This window comes from Pseudophryne corroboree, chromosome 11 (assembly GCF_028390025.1).
Source record: "Pseudophryne corroboree isolate aPseCor3 chromosome 11, aPseCor3.hap2, whole genome shotgun sequence".
In the NCBI taxonomy this organism is placed as follows: domain Eukaryota; kingdom Metazoa; phylum Chordata; class Amphibia; order Anura; family Myobatrachidae; genus Pseudophryne; species Pseudophryne corroboree.
The window spans coordinates 157,806,885-157,824,684 of NC_086454.1; the positions used below are offsets into that span (position 1 = coordinate 157,806,885).

General features: G+C 47.6%; 1 protein-coding gene across 1 annotated transcript in view; it reads right to left on the reverse strand.

Annotated features, from left to right (window-relative positions):
* The window catches only part of RPS6KA4 (ribosomal protein S6 kinase A4), a 170,412-nt gene extending 153,279 nt beyond the window's left edge, over nucleotides 1-17,133 (reverse strand). Inside the window, exon 1 of the mRNA XM_063945014.1 lies at nucleotides 16,902-17,133. Within this exon, the coding sequence (XP_063801084.1) occupies nucleotides 16,902-16,950 (49 nt within the window). The 5' untranslated portion in view covers nucleotides 16,951-17,133. The remainder of the gene's footprint in view (nucleotides 1-16,901) is intronic.
* Between the last annotated feature and the right edge of the window lie 667 nt (nucleotides 17,134-17,800).

Here is a 17,800-nt window from a genome sequence, read left to right on the forward strand (position 1 = left end):
AAAAATGGTCCTGTCACTTTTTACTTTTTTATCTGCTACAGGTGCTCCTCGAATAACGCCAAGAACCATGGATTAATATTTACTTACATTAACACGTCTCAAATACACTCATTTATATGTGCAATCGTGAAAATTAGAAACTCCCGTGCGATAGTGCCATATAAAGATGCATTACGGGGCACTGGTACATGCACACCCATGAGGGGGTCTGATGCATATAAATAGTCTGTGTCTGGCATATATAGGGGTACAATGGGCCTGTGATGCCATATAAATACGTATTATGGGGCACTGGCACATGTACAGCCATGAGCGGGTCCGATATCATTTAAAAATGCTCTGTTTGGCACATGGGGCTTCTGATGCCATATAAAGATACATTACGGGGCACTGGCATACGTTCCACCATGAGGGGGTCTCATGAATATAAAGGGACATGAGGAGGATTCTGTCTAACAAATTAAATGGTTGTACTCTTACTGTGGTATTGCCCACTCCCCCCAGCCATACCCAGTGCCTGGGAAATAAAAATAAAAAGGTGGCAACCATAACCCATGTGTATATGTTTCTGTGTAATGCAATTACATAAATACAATCCCCTGAGTACTTTGCTAGGCTAGCAGTGGCCTGTGCAGGCAGTTATAGACAAACAACATGGCTTCCAGAATGGCTTTGTGTTCTACCATTAATCTTATAGCAGGTGGGCAACTGGTATACGCCACCGTGGGAACTTGCTGCTGTTATTTTATTGCCTAGTAAGCAGGAGAATATGGGGTCTATTTACTAGGCCTTGGATGGAGATAAAGTACCAGCCAATCAGCTCCTTCAAACACAGCCTGTAACATGGCAGCTAAGAGTTGATTGGCCGATACTTTTTGTGCTGCGGGGTACACTGGACTCCACAGGGAATAACATCGGGGTGTAGAGTAGGACCTTGATCCGAGGCACCAACAGGCTCAAAGCTTTGACTGTTCCCAAGATGCATAGCGCCGCCTCCTCTATAACCCTGCCTTCGTGCACAGGAACTCGGTTTTGTAGTTGGTGCCATGCAGAAAGCAGGCATACAACAGGTGGGCTGCTACAGCAGCCCTGTGAAGAGCTTTTGTAAGCGAAGACAGAAGACTTCAAGGTCTGCAGCAGTAATAGATGTCAGTCTGACATCTCCTGCTGCAGCTCCATCACCTCCCCCAGCGGCGCTGTATACTCCCGCACCCTGGTTGCCGGGTACTTACAACGGAGGCTCCGGTTTGCTCGACATTAGTCACACACTCACCGAAGTTCTCCTGGATCGCGTGGCCGCACTCAGGGAGGAGGTAAGTGGGTCCCCTAGGAGGGTCCAGCTGAAATTGCGGTCCGGCGCGGCCGGTGAGAGGCGGGCCGCTCGCGCTGGCATGGACACTGTGGTCGGGCATGGACTCCACTAAACTACCAGGGCAAGGGCACAGGTCGGTTTTTCTTCATAAAAAATGTTTTTATTACAGCCCATAGTAGCAGTGGTGAGGTCCAGCAGGGGGATAAGGCTTGGACCTGTAGCCCCTCCCCCAGCCCCAGGGCGCCTTTTCCAGTAATGTTCCCGCCCTGGAGCTGCCTCTCTCCTTCAGTCAGTGTTTGGGCGCCATTACACAGAGCAGCACCGTTCCTGGGACTGTTTGAGCAAATCCTCCTATCTACTAATTATAAAGCTATACTGAGTATTACTTTGTATTGCTAGTCCAGTGCATTTTTATTGCATGCTACAATTTCTGCATTGTACATTGGGGGTCATTCCGACCCGTTCGCACACAGCGGTTTTTCGCTGCGGTGCAAATGGGTGTGGATTGCGCATGCGCGGCGGCCGCTGTGCGTGTGCGTGACGTTGCCCGGCGACAGAGGTCGCTGGGTTACGTCGCGGCTACCGACGGAAGCGGTCGCAGAGGCGACCGCTAAGAAGATTGACAGGAAGGAGGCGTGGCAGGGCGAATCTAGACCGTTTTCAGGGAGTGGTGAGTAAAACGCAGGCGTGTCCAGGACAACGGAGGGCGGATGTCTAACGTCAAAGCCGAGCCCATCATCGCTAGATCCATCGCAAAGGGTAAGTATGTCCAGGGCTGGTCTACTTCTGCTTGAATTTTTTTTAGCTTAGCAGGGCTGCACAAGCAATCGCAGCCCACGCTAAGCTAAAATACACTCCCCCATAGGCGTGGACTATTGATCGCAGCAGCAGCTAAAAGTTGCTGGCTGCGATCAACTCGGAATGACCACCATTGTGACTATATGTATGTGCATGTAGCTGCTGTGTGACCTCCATTTCGTGCCTCTCACTCAGATTGCTATCCCTATATTCTATGACCTGAGGGGTTCAGTGTGTCAGATTTATTGTCTGATATAGGCGTCTCACAAGATATACTCCTTGGCCCTCATTCCGAGTTGTTCGCTCGCAAGCTGCTTTTAGCAGCATTGGACACGCTAAGCCGCCGCCTACTGGGAGTGAATCTTAGCTTAGCAAAATTGCGAACGAAAGATTCGCAATATTGCGAAAAGATTTCTCTGTGCAGTTTCTGAGTAGCTCGAGACTTACTCTTCCAGTGTGATCAGTTCAGTGCTTGTCGTTCCTGGTTTGACGTCACAAACACACCCAGCGTTCGCCCAGACACTCCCCCGTTTCTCCAGCCACTCACGCGTTTTTCCCAGAAACGGCAGCGTTTTTTCACACACTCCCATAAAACGGCCAGTTTCCACCCAGAAACACCCACTTCCTGTCAATCACACAACGATCACCAGAACAAAGAAAAAACCTCGTAATGCCGTGAGTAAAATACCAAACTTCTTAGCAAATTTACTTGGCGCAGTCGCAGTGCGAACATTGCGCATGCGCAGTTTGCGGAAAATCGCTGCGATGCGAAGAAAAAGAACGAGCGAACAACTCGGAATGAGGGCCTTTGTGTATTTTTCTTTGTGATTTTTGGTCACCATATACCTCTTGAATTCCCTGTTGCGGAGTATATAAGCTGCACAGGGGGTGCTTGTCAGGTATATTGCTGCTGATATTCTACTGTGTTGCCTGAGATTGTGCTTTCAGATATGTCAGCTACAGGGGGCAACAGAGCTGGAGCTGATCACACAGTGTGTGGAGGTGACGCTGCAGGCATGTTTGAGGAAAACTTGGCAGCAGAGAGTTCAGGTTCTGGGGGTTCCCTACCCCCCAGTGGAATAGTGGCAACAGTGGTTCAAAATGACCCACCTTGGGCTACATTTTCCTCATTACTAACTACGCTTGTAACAAAACTTACGCCCCCTATGGGACCTCCTGTGCCAGTACAACAGATTATGGTCCCTACAGTTAATCCGCCCTGGGCAGATCAAATCTCCAATCAGTTACAGCAATTAAACGAAATTTAAACTAAAAAGAAATCTGACTCTCGCCCGCCTAAGACCAAGGGGTCATCTAAACGGGTCATTACTTCCTCACAGTTTTATTCGACAAGTTGCTGCAGGAGGTTGTCTCACAGCCGCCAGACCTCCCGGCAGTGTCCACCCGGCTCCAGCAAGCGTGACCTCAGTTGCTGGGGCTGGGTGGATGCTGCCGTGAGCAGCGCAGCTGTGAGACATCCTGCTGCAGCGCTGTGCTGTAGCGCATCTCTCCCCTGTATGCCCGCGGCTGTCCCCCGTCTCCCCGCACCCCCCCCCCCCTCTCTTCCTCTGGGTCCCACATCTCAGTCCAACATTTTTTTATGTCGTACTGAGATGGTCGGAAACTGGGCCAAATCCTGTCGAATTTGGCCCTGTTTCACTCAAAAGTACGTGAATCGCTAGCCACGGGCATACAGGGGAGAGAAGCGCTACAGCACAGCGCTGCAGCAGGATGTCTCACAGCCGCGCTGCTCACGGCAGCATCCACCCAGCTCCAGCAAGTGAGGTCACACTTGCTGGAGCCGGGTGGACACTGCCGTGAGGTCTGGCGGCTGTGAGACAACCTCCTGCAGCACTACTGTAGCGCTGCTCTCCTACGTCTGCCTGCGGCTGTCCCCGCCCCCCCCCCCCCCTCCTCTAGGTCCCTCATCTCAATTCGACTTTTTCAAAGTCGAATTGAGATGAGATTGAATAGGGTTGTTGGATCCATTCCAACAAATGCATGTCGGAAGGGATCCGACCCTAATTGAATATACCCCTATAAATCCATCCTTACAGGTCATTCAGCCCCTCTTGACTTTAATACCGCTAGGGTGATTGTTCTACCCAAACCAAATAAAGACCCCACCTTAGTTCCTTCGTATAGACCGATTTCCCTTTTGAGTCAAGATTTCAAGATTTTTACTAAAATTCTTGCTTCTGCCTTCAGATGGTTTTGCCTAAATTATTACATCCTGCAGAGACGGGTTTTCTTTGCAACAGACATTCAGTTCGCAACGTCCGCTCATTGTCGGCAGCTGCGATTAAGACACATAACTCTTGGGAGACGGGAAACATAGTCCTCAGTTGTGAAGCCGATAAGGCCTTTGACAGGGTGTCCTGGGCGCACTTAAGTAGAATTCTTCAACATCAGGAATTTGGCCCAGATTTTTTTGCATGTGTTTCGCACACTTTACCACCAACCAGCAGCTTATTTGACGATTAATGCCCATAACACCCGTTATTTTACATTACACCGTGGCACAAGGCAAGTTTGTCCCCTCTCCCCACTTTTATTCAACCTGGCCTTAGACCCCCTTTTTCTGCATTTTTTAAAGAAAGATAGATGGCATGGAATTAAATTGGACCACCTGGAATTTAAATTCTCAACATTTGACTACGTAATTTTGCTTTATTTTACTAACCCCCGTGCAGCACTACCCCATTTGCTCTCCATTTTGAATTAGTATCTGGGTTTAAAATGATTCAAAAACCAAAGCTTTGGCCTTTTTGCCCTCTGCCAAAACTGTTTGGGGAACTTTGTTCCCCTTTCACTGGGCGTCAGATGATAATATCACCTATCTCTGTATAAAAATCCCTAATCCCTCAAAACTATACACCTTAAATTTTTCCCCGCTTCTTGCCAGGACTTATACTGATTTCTCTAAATGGGCTTTTCTCCTGTTCAGATATAGGAACAAAAAATAAAAATCACCGGAAGTGACGAAACGCGTTTAGGACTCTGTACTATCATTCGGAAAAACGCTGCTGTAGCTGTGGACCTACTGCCAGCATCTGCGTCCACAGACTCCCGGCAGAACGTGCACATCACCCCGAGATAGCAGTAGCGGGATCAGCGGTAGCCGCGGAAGCCGGGGACGCCCGGCGTGCAGTGACTCTATAAGGTACCGCTCACCGCAGGGGTTACATATTTGCATTCAGACTGCCAAGCATTTATGTGGATTGCACGTCATTTGGACTCACCCCTATTAAACATTGCCTACCAGTACGATCAAATATGTGCCTAAACAGTAGTACTACACATACGCGAGTCCAATTAAGAGCAGTACAGCGCTGTCTGTACACTGAATAGCTGGTATATCCAACGTCTTTCAGCCTTCGCATATTGACATTCAGTGTTTCAAATGTGACTGTGTGAGAGACTGTTCACAATTGATACAAAGTATTCATTAAACGCTTCAGTGTGGCGAGACTGTTCATAATTGATACAAAGTATCTGGGAAAACTTCCGTAAACAGCTGTGATTTTAGGCTGTGCTACAATTGCAATTTAGTGTAAACTTGTGGCACTCTGGAGAGTGTATATTATAGCAATATTTGCACTTATAACATATGGTTATCTTTTTCCTTCTTTTATATGTATTTTTAAATGGAATTTTGATGTTACAAATATAAAGTTTTTATATTAACCACTGGCAATTCTTATATTTATCTTTGATATATAAAGCATTTGCGCTATCCTCTTTATTTTTTGTTCCTATATGCTTGTTTGTATTGGAACCTTTACAGAAAGGTACTGGAGTACTGCTGCAGTGACTATATTACATTTTTGAGATTCTAACCTATTATTTGCTGGCGCCTTAAGGGTCTTTTTATATATTTTTCTCCCTTTGACATACACTGGCCGTTGTCCTTTATATAAAATGATTACCTTTCCATGGTTTTTATATGTATTACAGATGCTCCCATTAATCCCGCCTAAAGATACATTCACCCAACTGAACAAAGCACTGATCAGGTTTATTTGGGCAGGTAAAAGGCCAAGGGTCTCGCTATTTAAATTGCAGAAACCAAGGACCCTGGGTGGTCTCAATTTGCCGTGTTTACGTACTTATGTAATGGCGGCAAACTATAGAGTTGCTTTGGGCTGGATTAGTGGACGCAATGCATATGCAAATCAACCGCTAGAACAGGTTTTCATACCGAACTGGGATCTGGTCTCCATACTACATGCCTGATTTTGTAAAAGATAATGTCCTGTTGTCTTCTACATGTATGGTGTGGAGAACGGTGCGCTCCAAATTGAAATGGTCGCGGAAAACTTCTTTATTCCTGACCTTTTGGGGTAATCCCAATTTTGAACCACATAACACCTCTCCGATATTCTATACATGGTACAAAGGAGGTCTAAAATATAATTCGCAGTTACTGAAGCGATTTCCATCTTTGACGATCCCCTTATTTCCCTTCTTACAAGCAAGTAGCTATGTACAAAAAGTTATTTTCATTCTGACTGAGATAGATAGGACCAACACTTTAGATAGAGCGTTACACCATGATCCCAATGGTCTCTTCTCCACTGCTTTTATATATGCCCAATCACGTCCTTTACTTAATTTGGAATCTGGGGGTGTTGGTTTGTTAAGATGGAAGTCCCAAATCTTACACCGAAATCCATTTTGGATGCCACTATGGCTCTAGATAAAATATTGGTCTCGACCTCCTATACAGAGATGCACCAAAAATGTTTACATAGGGCTTATTTTACTCCTAAATTGACATTTCTAGCTGGGGACGCCAAAAATTCTAATTGTTTTAAATGCAGCATGCCGGAAGCAGAAATAGTTAATTGCTTGTGGTCCTGTCCAAAAGTACAGGCCCTATGGCAGGCACTACAACTGTATATACCTAATGAATTGAAAATTCAACCCTGGGTATTTGAGGGTATTCACCCTAAGACCTCCTTTCCTATGCTATCTAAAAGATAAAACATACTGTTCTAGTCACACTGGCTGCGGCAGCAAAAAAAACTATATTCTCCCAATGGGTCTCCCCGGATCCCGTACCTATTGCACTACTCTACCCCAGGATTTTATTTTTATTTCACTTAGATCGAACCAACACCACACTTCACAAAGAAAAACTGATGGAGAAACATTTTGACACATGGCTTCAATACGTTAATACTTTATCCCAGTCATTAAAAGAGGCCTTACGGAAATGTTTTCAAAGCACTGATTGGTACAATCTAGTAGTGTTAGACTCTGGTGTTCCGTTCTAATTTTCCCCTGGATAAGGGGTATCATTTCTCTTCCCAAAGATCTGATTTGAATATACTGTATCTGTGTCCTACGCCTTATGTTTTACCCTGTTCATGCTCTTGACTTTCTTATGTTTTACTGTTTCTTCCCTTGATTGATTGCTGTAATTTTTTAAAAGACAACCCCGTTTCTGTTCTGTCCTGTCCTGTATATCTGTGCAGTATATGTGTATTGATTGTATTGCTTTTGCCTGTCAATAAAAAAAAAAAAAAAAAAAAAAGCCTGGGTTTACCACCCACTGCTTTGTTAATAAACCCTATAATAATTGCAGGTATTCCCTGAAAAGGGCTTTTTTCGGGGGTTATCCTGGAAATATTAGTTGATAAATAGGTCCCTATATGTCTCTCCTATTTTCTGTAATAGATTAATTGTTATATACGCAGTATGTGGCTTTAATAAATAATTGTATTTTTATACAACTTCATGCCCTAGTTCATTCACAGGGGTTCTCAATGTGGGTCCTCGGGACTCCACACAGTTCGGATTTTCCATATCACCTGGCAGGTTCACTGTGTATCACCAACTGTCACATTTTAACCACTTAACGGTCTTTTTTTCCCAAAAAAACTGCTCCGAAATTGTCAGGGGTGGGTGGGTGGGTTTATGAGTGAAAAAGGTGAAGAATATGAATTTAACCTTGGCAAAAATGATTTTATTTATTAAAAAAAAAAAGGACAAAATATTTTTTATTTAAAAAAAAATTATTACAATTTCTCAAACATCAGAACATCGGTCGGGAAGATCTGTAACATCGGAAAACATCAGTAACATCGCAATGTTACTTTTTACCCCCAAGACAGCTGCCAGATACACAGGAGGGTCTGGGGGTGGCTTGGGGAGGTTAGTTTACCCTTTCCCAGCGGCTGCCATTGTCTGCAGCTGATGGGTGGGTGGTCTTGCCGTGCTGACCGATCAGCAATGATCGGAAGCACGGCAACACTGAGGGGAGGGTGCAGCGAGGCCAAGGGACCTTCCAGTCCCTCTGACAGCAGCAGCGGAGGGAAGTTTTCCTTCCCTGTTGCTGCTAACATTGGGGCAAGGTGATAATGCACCAGCCAATCAGCTCCAATATGTAAATTGGCATTTATGAACTGATTGGCTGGTGCGTTATCACCTTGCACTTATCACCACTTTATCACTTCTTTATGCCTTCTCCAGGCTTAATACATCTGCCCCAGAGTTTATCTGACTGGTAGCATCCTGTGCGACCATGCCAGGAAAGTGGTTAAAAATCCACATGTGTTCTGGAAAACATGAACAGGACAGAGGACAGATGTATTAACCTGGAGATGGCAAAAGGAAGTGATAAACCAGTGATATGTGCAAGGTGATACACGCACCAGCCAATCAGCCCCTAACTGTTAATTTACATATTGGAGCTGATTGGCTGGTGCGTTTATCACCTTGCACATATAACTGGTTTATCACTTCCTTATGCCTTCTCCAGGTTAATACATCTGCCCCAGAGTTTGAGAACCTGTGGATTGGAGACATTACATTTGACATAACAAGCGCTGTTTCTGATAAATGTTTAGTACTTTTGAAAGTTGTGCGATTTTTCTGAAAAACTGGGGATAAATATGACCTGAGGAAGGAACAAGTAACCAGTGTATGCAGGGACCCTGCTGGAGAGATTACAGAGTCCAGGCCGCGGATACTAAATGAAAATAAACATGAATTTACTTTTACTCGCCTGTCTGTATAATGCAGTAATTACTGAGATACCAACGCAAGTGACCTCACGCGTTTCACTTCTCATTTACACCTATGTGAGCCTATTGTGTTAGTGAGTAGGATGTAGTAAATTGGCTTAGACTCTGAGTGGATTATTTTTGCTTCTCACCTATTCACTATTATGAGGAAGTAAGTTTCAAACTGGGTCATGGTAGTGGGAAAACGTCACAGGTCAGGCACAAGAGTCACATAAATGGCAGAATAAGGTCATAATAAAAATCAGATTGGGTGCCACCTATTCAAAGTAAAATAAGTAAAAGGTGGTAAGAAATATTTAAAGTAACAATACACATGATGTTTCTAGTATAGGTGATAGTGAGGTCATACACCTCCTTCACACCTGTCCTTGCTGGCAAATAGATTCATTAAACCATCTAGGAATAGTGGCAGAGAGGAGGGATATGAGCCGGGACCAATCACAAGCCTTGATTTCTTCCAGGGCTGTTGGCGCAATGGAAAAGTCCTGGGCAATGTGGCTGCACAGAGGAGGCCCTGTGGTCCAGCTGTGGGAGGGGACCTGCATTTTCAATTATTTATAGGTTAATCTTATTATTATTCCTGTACTTAGCATCCTTCATATTTGTCCTATGTATTGTCATGTGCAATCATAATTTAATTAATATATATATCCCATGTTAGGGGCAAACTCAGAGGGATTGTAGTTACTCTCCGTACCAGCCCTACCCCCACACCTCCTGCCCTCCCCACCCTCCTGGCTGGCCAATGTCTTGAATTATGACCACAATTGCAGATGTCTGTCATATGATTTTACTAGAGCCAATAGTAGCAACTTCTACAAAGTCTGCTGTGTGTGTGGATCTTATCTCTCAGTCAGCGCAATAGACCAGAGAGCAGCTGCCAGCAATAAGAGACCGGCTTCTTTCCATGAAGTGGCAAAATGTGTGCTTAGAAAGCTCCATTCTGTCTGATACTAGTTATATTCAGGGGCGCTGACAGCTTTGCCGGGCCCCAGTAATGAGAGGGGGTGTGGCCAAAGAGGGTAGGCGTGGCTAGACCACTCAATTCAAAATATTAAAAAAAGTAATACACGTGCAGTCATGAAGCTAAACGGGACGGAGGGGGTGTTGGGTGTCAGGAACAGTGAGTGGCAGCAGCAGCGGGCGCGAGTGCTCATCATACAGGGAGAGAGGACTGGCCCCTGCTACAGCTGCCTCACCCCAGTACACAGAAGCGTGTGCTGTGTGCTTGGCTGGGAGAGAGGCTGCTGCAGCAGCAGTAGTCAGTCCTCTCTCCCATCTCTACCTACGGCTGTCAGCAATGGGGAAGGGGGAGGGCAGCGGGACCTGGGCCCCTTCCAATGTGCCCGGGCCCGGTTAAACAGTACCTGCTTGCCCCCCTCCCTTAGCGCCACTGGTTATACCCACCCAAATTTAACTCTCTCCGCAAATGTTATATCTGGCCCCCCTGCAGCGCACATGGTTTTGCCCAACTGCTAACAAATTTTCTGCTGCAATCAACTCTGAATTATCCCCATACTTTGAGAGAAGGATATAGATAAGGAAAGTGGTGAGATTTCGAAACAGCACACACAGAACAAGTGGAAAGCCATGCTAACCAAACTTGAAAACCAGCAACAGCTGAACCAAACAACAGTAGTTAAACAAGTAACCGTGCAGAAAGAACGAAGCACCGAGGATTTACCGGTAGGTAATTAAAATCCTATTTTCTCTTACGCCTTAGGGCATACTGGGAATCCATTTGGTACCATGGGGAAGTACCAAAGCTCCCAAACCGGGTGGGCGAGTGCTGAGGTTCCTGCAGAACTGAATGACTTAAATGAAGGTCCTCAGAGGCCAAGGTATCGAACTTGTAAAACTTGGCAAACGTGTTCGAACCTGACCAAGTAGCTGCTCGGCAGAGCTGTATTGCCAAAACACCCCGGGCAGCCGCCCAAGAGAAACCCACCGACCTAGTAGAGTGGGCCTGTACAAATTTAGGAATCGGCAAGCCTGCCGTGGAATAAGCATGCTGGATAGTGAGCCTGATCCAGCGAGCAATCGACTGCTTTGAAGCAGGACACCCAATCTTGTTGGCATCATATAAAACGAACAGCGAGTCCGATTTCCTGTGATGAGCAGTTCGCTTTACATAAACCTTCAAAGCCCTTACAACGTCCAAGGACTTTGAAGTAGCAGAGGTGTCAGTAACAACCGACCCACAATTGGCTGGTTGATGTGAAACACCGACACCACCTTAGGAAGGAATTGCTGACGAGTCCTGAGTTCAGCTCTGTCCTCGTGGAAAATCAAGTAGGGGCTCATGTGAGACAACGCCCCCAGCTCCGAAACGCGCCTTGCCGAAGCCAAGGCCAACAGCGTGACGGTCTTCCATGTAAGATACTTTACGTCTACCTCCTGTAACGGTTCAAATCAGTCTGATTGGAGGAATTTCAGAACCAAATTGAGATCCCAAGGTGCCGTGGGAGGCACAAAGGGAGGTTGGATGTGAAGAACACCGTTCAAGAACGTCTGGACCTCAGGGAGAGAAGCCAATTGTTTCTGAAAGAAAATAGACAAGGCCGAAATCTGAACTTTTATGGAGCCTAGGCATAGGCCCACGTCAACTCTCGACTGCAGAAAAAGCAGGAAACATCCCAGATGAAATTTCACCGTAGAATATTGTCAGCTCTCACACCAAGAGACATATTTCTTCCATATACGATGGTAATGTTTTGACGGTACCCCTTTCCTGGCTTGGATCATAGTCAGGATGACCTTGTTAGAAATCCCTCTCCTGGCTAGAATCAGCCGTTCAACTTCCCTGCCATCAAACGTAGCCGTAATAAGTCTTGATAGACGAACGGTCCCTGTTGCAGAAGATCCTCTTGAAGAGGCAGAGGCCACAGATCTTTGATTAGTATCTCAAGAAGATCTGCATACCAGGACCTTTGCAGCCAGTCCGGAGCATTAAGAATTGATTGAACTCTTTCCCCTTTTATTCTTTTGAGAACTCTTGGGATCAGAGGAATGGGAGGAAACACGTACACCAGCTGGTAGACCCACAAAGTTGTCAGGGCAACGACCACTACAGCTTGTGGGTCCCTCGACCTGGAACAATACCACCGGAGCTTCTTGTTGAGTCGAGAGGCCATCACGTCAATTTGTGGATAACCCCACTGATGCGTCAGCCACTGGAACACCTCCAGGTGGAGGTCCCATTCCCCCGGATGCAGGTCGTGTCTGCTGAGGAAGTCTGCTTCCAGTTGTCTACTCCCGGAATAAGAGATCGCCGACAAGGCCACGGTGTGTTTTTCCACCCAGAGGAGAATTCTTGACACCTCTGACATTGCGGCCCTGTTTTCCGTTCTGCCCTGTCGGTTGATGTAAGACACCACTGTCACATTGTCCGACTGAACTTGAATGGCCTGATTCTGAAGATAGATAGCCCTGAGTTCCAGGATGTTTATTGGTAGAACGATTTCTTGACTTGACCATCTTTCTTGAAACTGCACCCCAACCTCTGAGGCTTGCGTCTGTGGTTAGAAGAATCCAATTCTGAATCCCGTACCATCGACCCTCCACTAGGTGAGACGTTTGTAGCCACCACAGGAGAGAGATCCTGGCTTTTGGCGACAGATGAATCCGCTGATACATGTGAAGATGCAATCCTGGCCATTTGTCCAACAGATCCAGCTGGAAGGCCCACGCATGAAACCTTCCGTACTGAATTGCTTTGTAAGAAGCCACCAGATTTGTGTCGGCCTCAAGACAGCCCGAACCATCGACTGGATCACCATTGCCTTTTCCAAGGGAAGAAACACTCTCTGAGACTCTGTGTCCAGTTTCATTCCCAGGAAATGAAGCTTCTGAGTTGGTTCTAAGTAAGATTTTGGTAGGTTCAGAATCCACCCATGATCCAGGAGTAATCTGGTCACGAGACCAATGTTCTCCAACAACTGCCCCCTGGATGCAGCCTTTATCAGAAGATCGTCCAGGTAAGGAATAACGTTTACTCCCTGTCTGCGAAGCAACATCATCATCTCTGCCATCACTTTGGTGAACACCATCGGTGCCGTGTAGAGACCAAATGGCAGGGCCTGAAACTGGTAGTTACAGTTCTGCAGGGCAAACCGTAGATAAGCCTGATGAGGCCTCCAGATCGGAATGTGAAGGTACGCATCCTTGACATCCAGAGACGCTAGTCATTCCCCGTTCCAGACCTGAGATCGCCGCGCTCAGAGACTCCATCTTGAACTTGAACACCCGTAAGTACAGGTTCAATGATTTGAGATTCAGAATTGGTTTCACCAAACCGTCTGGTTTTGGAACCACAAACAAGCTGGAATAGTATCCCTTGTTTTGTAGGTGAGGTGGAACTGGAACAATTACCTGGGTCTGTAACAGTTTTTGAATAGCTTCTTGTAAGGTTACTCTTGCTTCTTGTGAAACTAGTAAGCCTGATTTGAAGAATCTGTGAGGTGGAAGATCTTGGAACTCCAGCCTGTAGCCCTGTGGTATAAGGTCTATGACCCAGGGATCCTGGCAAGATCTTGTCCAGGTGTGACTGAAGAATTGTAGCCGGCCTCCCACCTGCCTGTCTCCCAGGCATAGCAGTCCACCTTCATGCGGAAAGTTTTGAAGAAGCAGAGCCTGAGCTCTGTTTACTGTGAACCAGCAATCGCTGGTTTGCTTGGTTTACCTCTAGTACCTCTAGCGGCGGTAGAAGAAACTCTGGCCTTGCCCCTAAACTTGGCAGTCCGAAAGGACTTTAAATTGGGTCCAGAGTAGGCTTTCCTGGCTGGCGGAACTGCAGAAGGTAATTAAGTGGACTTACCCGCAGTAGCTCGTGAGATCCACTTGTCGAGTTCATCACCAAATAAGGCCTCTCCTGTGAACGGCAGGCCTTACACACCTTTTTTGGAATCCGGGTCAGCAGTCCACTGACATAGCCATAATCCCCTGTGTGCCGACACTGCCATAGCTGTAGTGCGTGCATTGAGCAAACCTATCTCTTTAATGGCTTCCACCACAGAAACAAAATAACCCACCGAAATCTAACTCTCTCTGCAAATGTTGTATCTGCCCCCCCTGCAGTGCACATGGTTTTGCCCAATTGCTAACAAACTTGCTGCTGCGATCATCTCAGAATTACCCCCTTAGTACACTATTATATCGCCCCCACCTGCTATGACCCCCTGCTACCGCTGAGGTAATCTGGAGGCTCTCCGGAGGAACTGCGCATCCCTGTCAGTCAGCGTCTGTGTCAGCTGCAGTAGGGTAAAATGGCACCTGTGAGCTGCTGGATCTGCTCATAGTGAAGCCCCGCCCCTTCAATGGTGAGCGGTCTTCTCTCTCTTCTTTATACTGGCTTTATGTGTCTGGGTGCATAAAATGGAGACAGTCCCCTCTTAAGGCTGTATTGCCAGTCTGGGTACTGTGTACACTACAGTGTACTAAGGCTGGAGACTCAGTCCGCCCCATGTGGGAGCCATATGTCTCCGTACCCTTATGCCGCCATAATGGCCCGCTTAGTACTCACCACTCTTCTTTCTTCTGGCTCTGTTAGGGGTGGCGGCGTGCTGCGGGAATGTACGCTCGCTGTGGTGGGGCTTGCGGATAGTTTCCTCAGGAGCTAGCGTCCTGTCAGCGGGGAACGGGACCATTTACCCTTAGTGGGGTTGGGCTGTTTCCCCCCTAAGTCCCACGAAGCAGGCAGGCTGGTGCCATCCAGTCCTGCCTGAAAATAACAAACTTTAAAAATAAATGCAGAAAACTCTTCAGGAGCTTCCAGAGATGTGACCGGCTCCTTCTGGCACATTTTCTAAACTGAGTCTGGCAGGCGGGGCATAGAGGGAGGAGCCAGCACACGCTATCAAACTTCTATAGTGCCCATGGCTCCAAGTGGACCCGTCTATACCACATAGTACTAAATGGATTCCCAGTATCCCCTAGGACTTAAGAGAAATGGTGACTGCCCCAGATATGAAATAGCTTTTTACTCCTCCACAAAAACATATACACCAGGAAGGGTGGTCTTCAGGTTGCCGGCGGTTAGGGTCCCGGCGACCAGCATACCGGCGCCGGAATCCCGACCGCCGGCATACCGACATCTTTTCTCCCTCTTGGGGGTCCACGACAGTGTAGCACGCCACAATGCCCGCAAGGGGCTCATTTGCGCTCGCCCAGCTGTCAATATGCTGGCGGTCGGGATTCCGGTGCCGGTATGCTGGTCGCCGGGACCCCGACCGCCAGCAAACCACACTACACCCCACCAGGAATAATGCTGAGAGGGACATCATACACAGCAGTCAGTGGAACACATGTCACGCACAGCGGTCAGTGGTACACACGTCATGCACAGTGGTCAGTGGTACACACGTCATGCACAGTGGTCAGTGGCACACATATAAAACAAATCAAACACAGTGATCAGGGACACACACGTAAGTGTCACGGGCACCCAGTGATCAAGGTTACACATGTAACATACAGAAGTCTGGGTCACATATGTAATACACTGAGGTCAGTTTCATACACCGGTCTGTGGCACACACAACGGTCAGTGGCTCTGCACACAAATATAATATATCATACACAGTGGCCAGGGTCACACGTCACACACAGCGGTCAGAGTAATACATGTACATGTCAGGGGCACACATTTAACACCCAGTGATGATAGACACAAATGAAAGTGACAGGGGCACACATGTAACACACTGCGGCCAGGGGCACACATGTAACACACTCCGGCTAGGGGCGTGCATGTAACACACTCCAGATAGGGGCGCACATGTCACACACAGCAATAGCGGGCAAAGATATAACACAGTGGTAAGGGGCACATGTAACACACTGCTATCAGGTTCACACATGTAACACACTGCGAGGGCACACGTCACACACAGCAATAGCGGGCACAAATGTAACAGAGTGGTCAGGGGCACAGTTGTAACACAAAGCAATAGCGGGCACAGATGTAACACTGTACAGTCAGGGACACACATGTAACACACTGTGGTTAGGGGCACACAGCAAAAGCAGGCACACATATCACACACAGCAATAGCGGGCACACATGTAACACTGCGGTCATGGACACACGTCACACATGTAACACACTGCGGTTAGGAACACACATATCACAGACAGCAATAGCAGGCACACGTCACAGCAATAGCGGGCACAGATGTAAAACAATGCAGTCAGGGACACACGTCACACACAGCAATAGCGGGCACATGTCACACAGCAATAGTGGGCACACATGTAACACACTGCGGTTAGGGGCACACACGTCACACACAGCAATAGCGGGCACAAATGTAACAGAGTGGTGAGAACACACATGTAACACAGTGGTCAGGGGCACACATGTCACACACAGCAATAGCAGGCACCCATGTAACAGTGTGGGCAGGGGCACTCATGTCACACAGCAATAGCGAGCACAGATGTAACACAGTGCAGTCAGGGGCACACATGTCACACACAGCAATAGCGGGCACACACGTAGCACAGTGGTCAGGGGCACACATGTCACCCACAGGCAGGCAGGCAGACAGACTGATGAACTCATCACACATTACGCAATCAGTGACAGCAGTGTGATAGAAAAACAAACACATACAGGGGGGGACAGCAGCATAATATGAGTTACACAGGCAGTGTTACAGTGCGCTGCTGCAGCCCATTGTTGACAGATTATTGCAGTGTGTGACACATTATCCGGGGCAGCAGTGGTTCCTATGTTTGTGGGCTGGCTCTGGCGGTGTTACCTTGAATCGGTTTGCTGGCGTGAAGGTCTGTGCTGTCAGGATCGCCCATGTCCTGTATCGCCGGCCCCGGAGTACGGTAGCTTCTCCTGTTCCGGTCCGCACCGGGTCCCTGACTCCAGTGTATGGTATGAGGAAAATGGCCCAACAATCAGATGGGGAACTTCCTGTACGGCGGCGGCTGTGCGCACTGTCTGCGGGGTGTTACCATGTGTGTGTCAGCGGCTGCCTGTAACGTGATATACAGTCAGTGTGTGCGGTGCAGCATTGGGTGTGTCGCAATGTCTATGTGTTACGGAGGGTGTGACTGTTCTTCACCCTCACAACTTGTGTTATTACCACTGGTGTATTAGTATTATGGAGGCTTCTGATAACTTGCGTGTTCATTTTTTTAATGTTGGGTGTAATATGGGTTGGCAATACGGGTGCAGGAGCGTACGCAGTAGAGCTAGAGCATGCTGTACATAACATATATCTGCCATGCATTTTGCGGGTGGGTAATACTGTGTTGTGCAATACGCAGAACTGTGACCATAGAGCAGTGGTCAGGGGTAAATTACCCCAAATTCCTGGGGGTAATGGACGGTCGCGCTGCCGAGACACAGCCCCATCCAGCACCGGCCGGCTCGTGATGTGACGTGGTGATGTCACACTGCGCTCCCTCCTGCCCGCCTTGCGCTGTGCTCCTGGCCGCCCTGTGCTGTGTTCCTGGCCGCGGTGTGACGTGCTGACAGGGCCGGCTCCAGGCCTACTAGCACCCTGAGCGAGAAAGTGTAAAAGCCCCCCCCCCCCCCCCCCCATTTTCCGCTCCCGGAAAAGTGGGCGTGGCCTCGTAACTTCATATCATCAAACTATAAATATATTTTCACACAATTAGCAGCCTTACACATAGCCACAGTAGT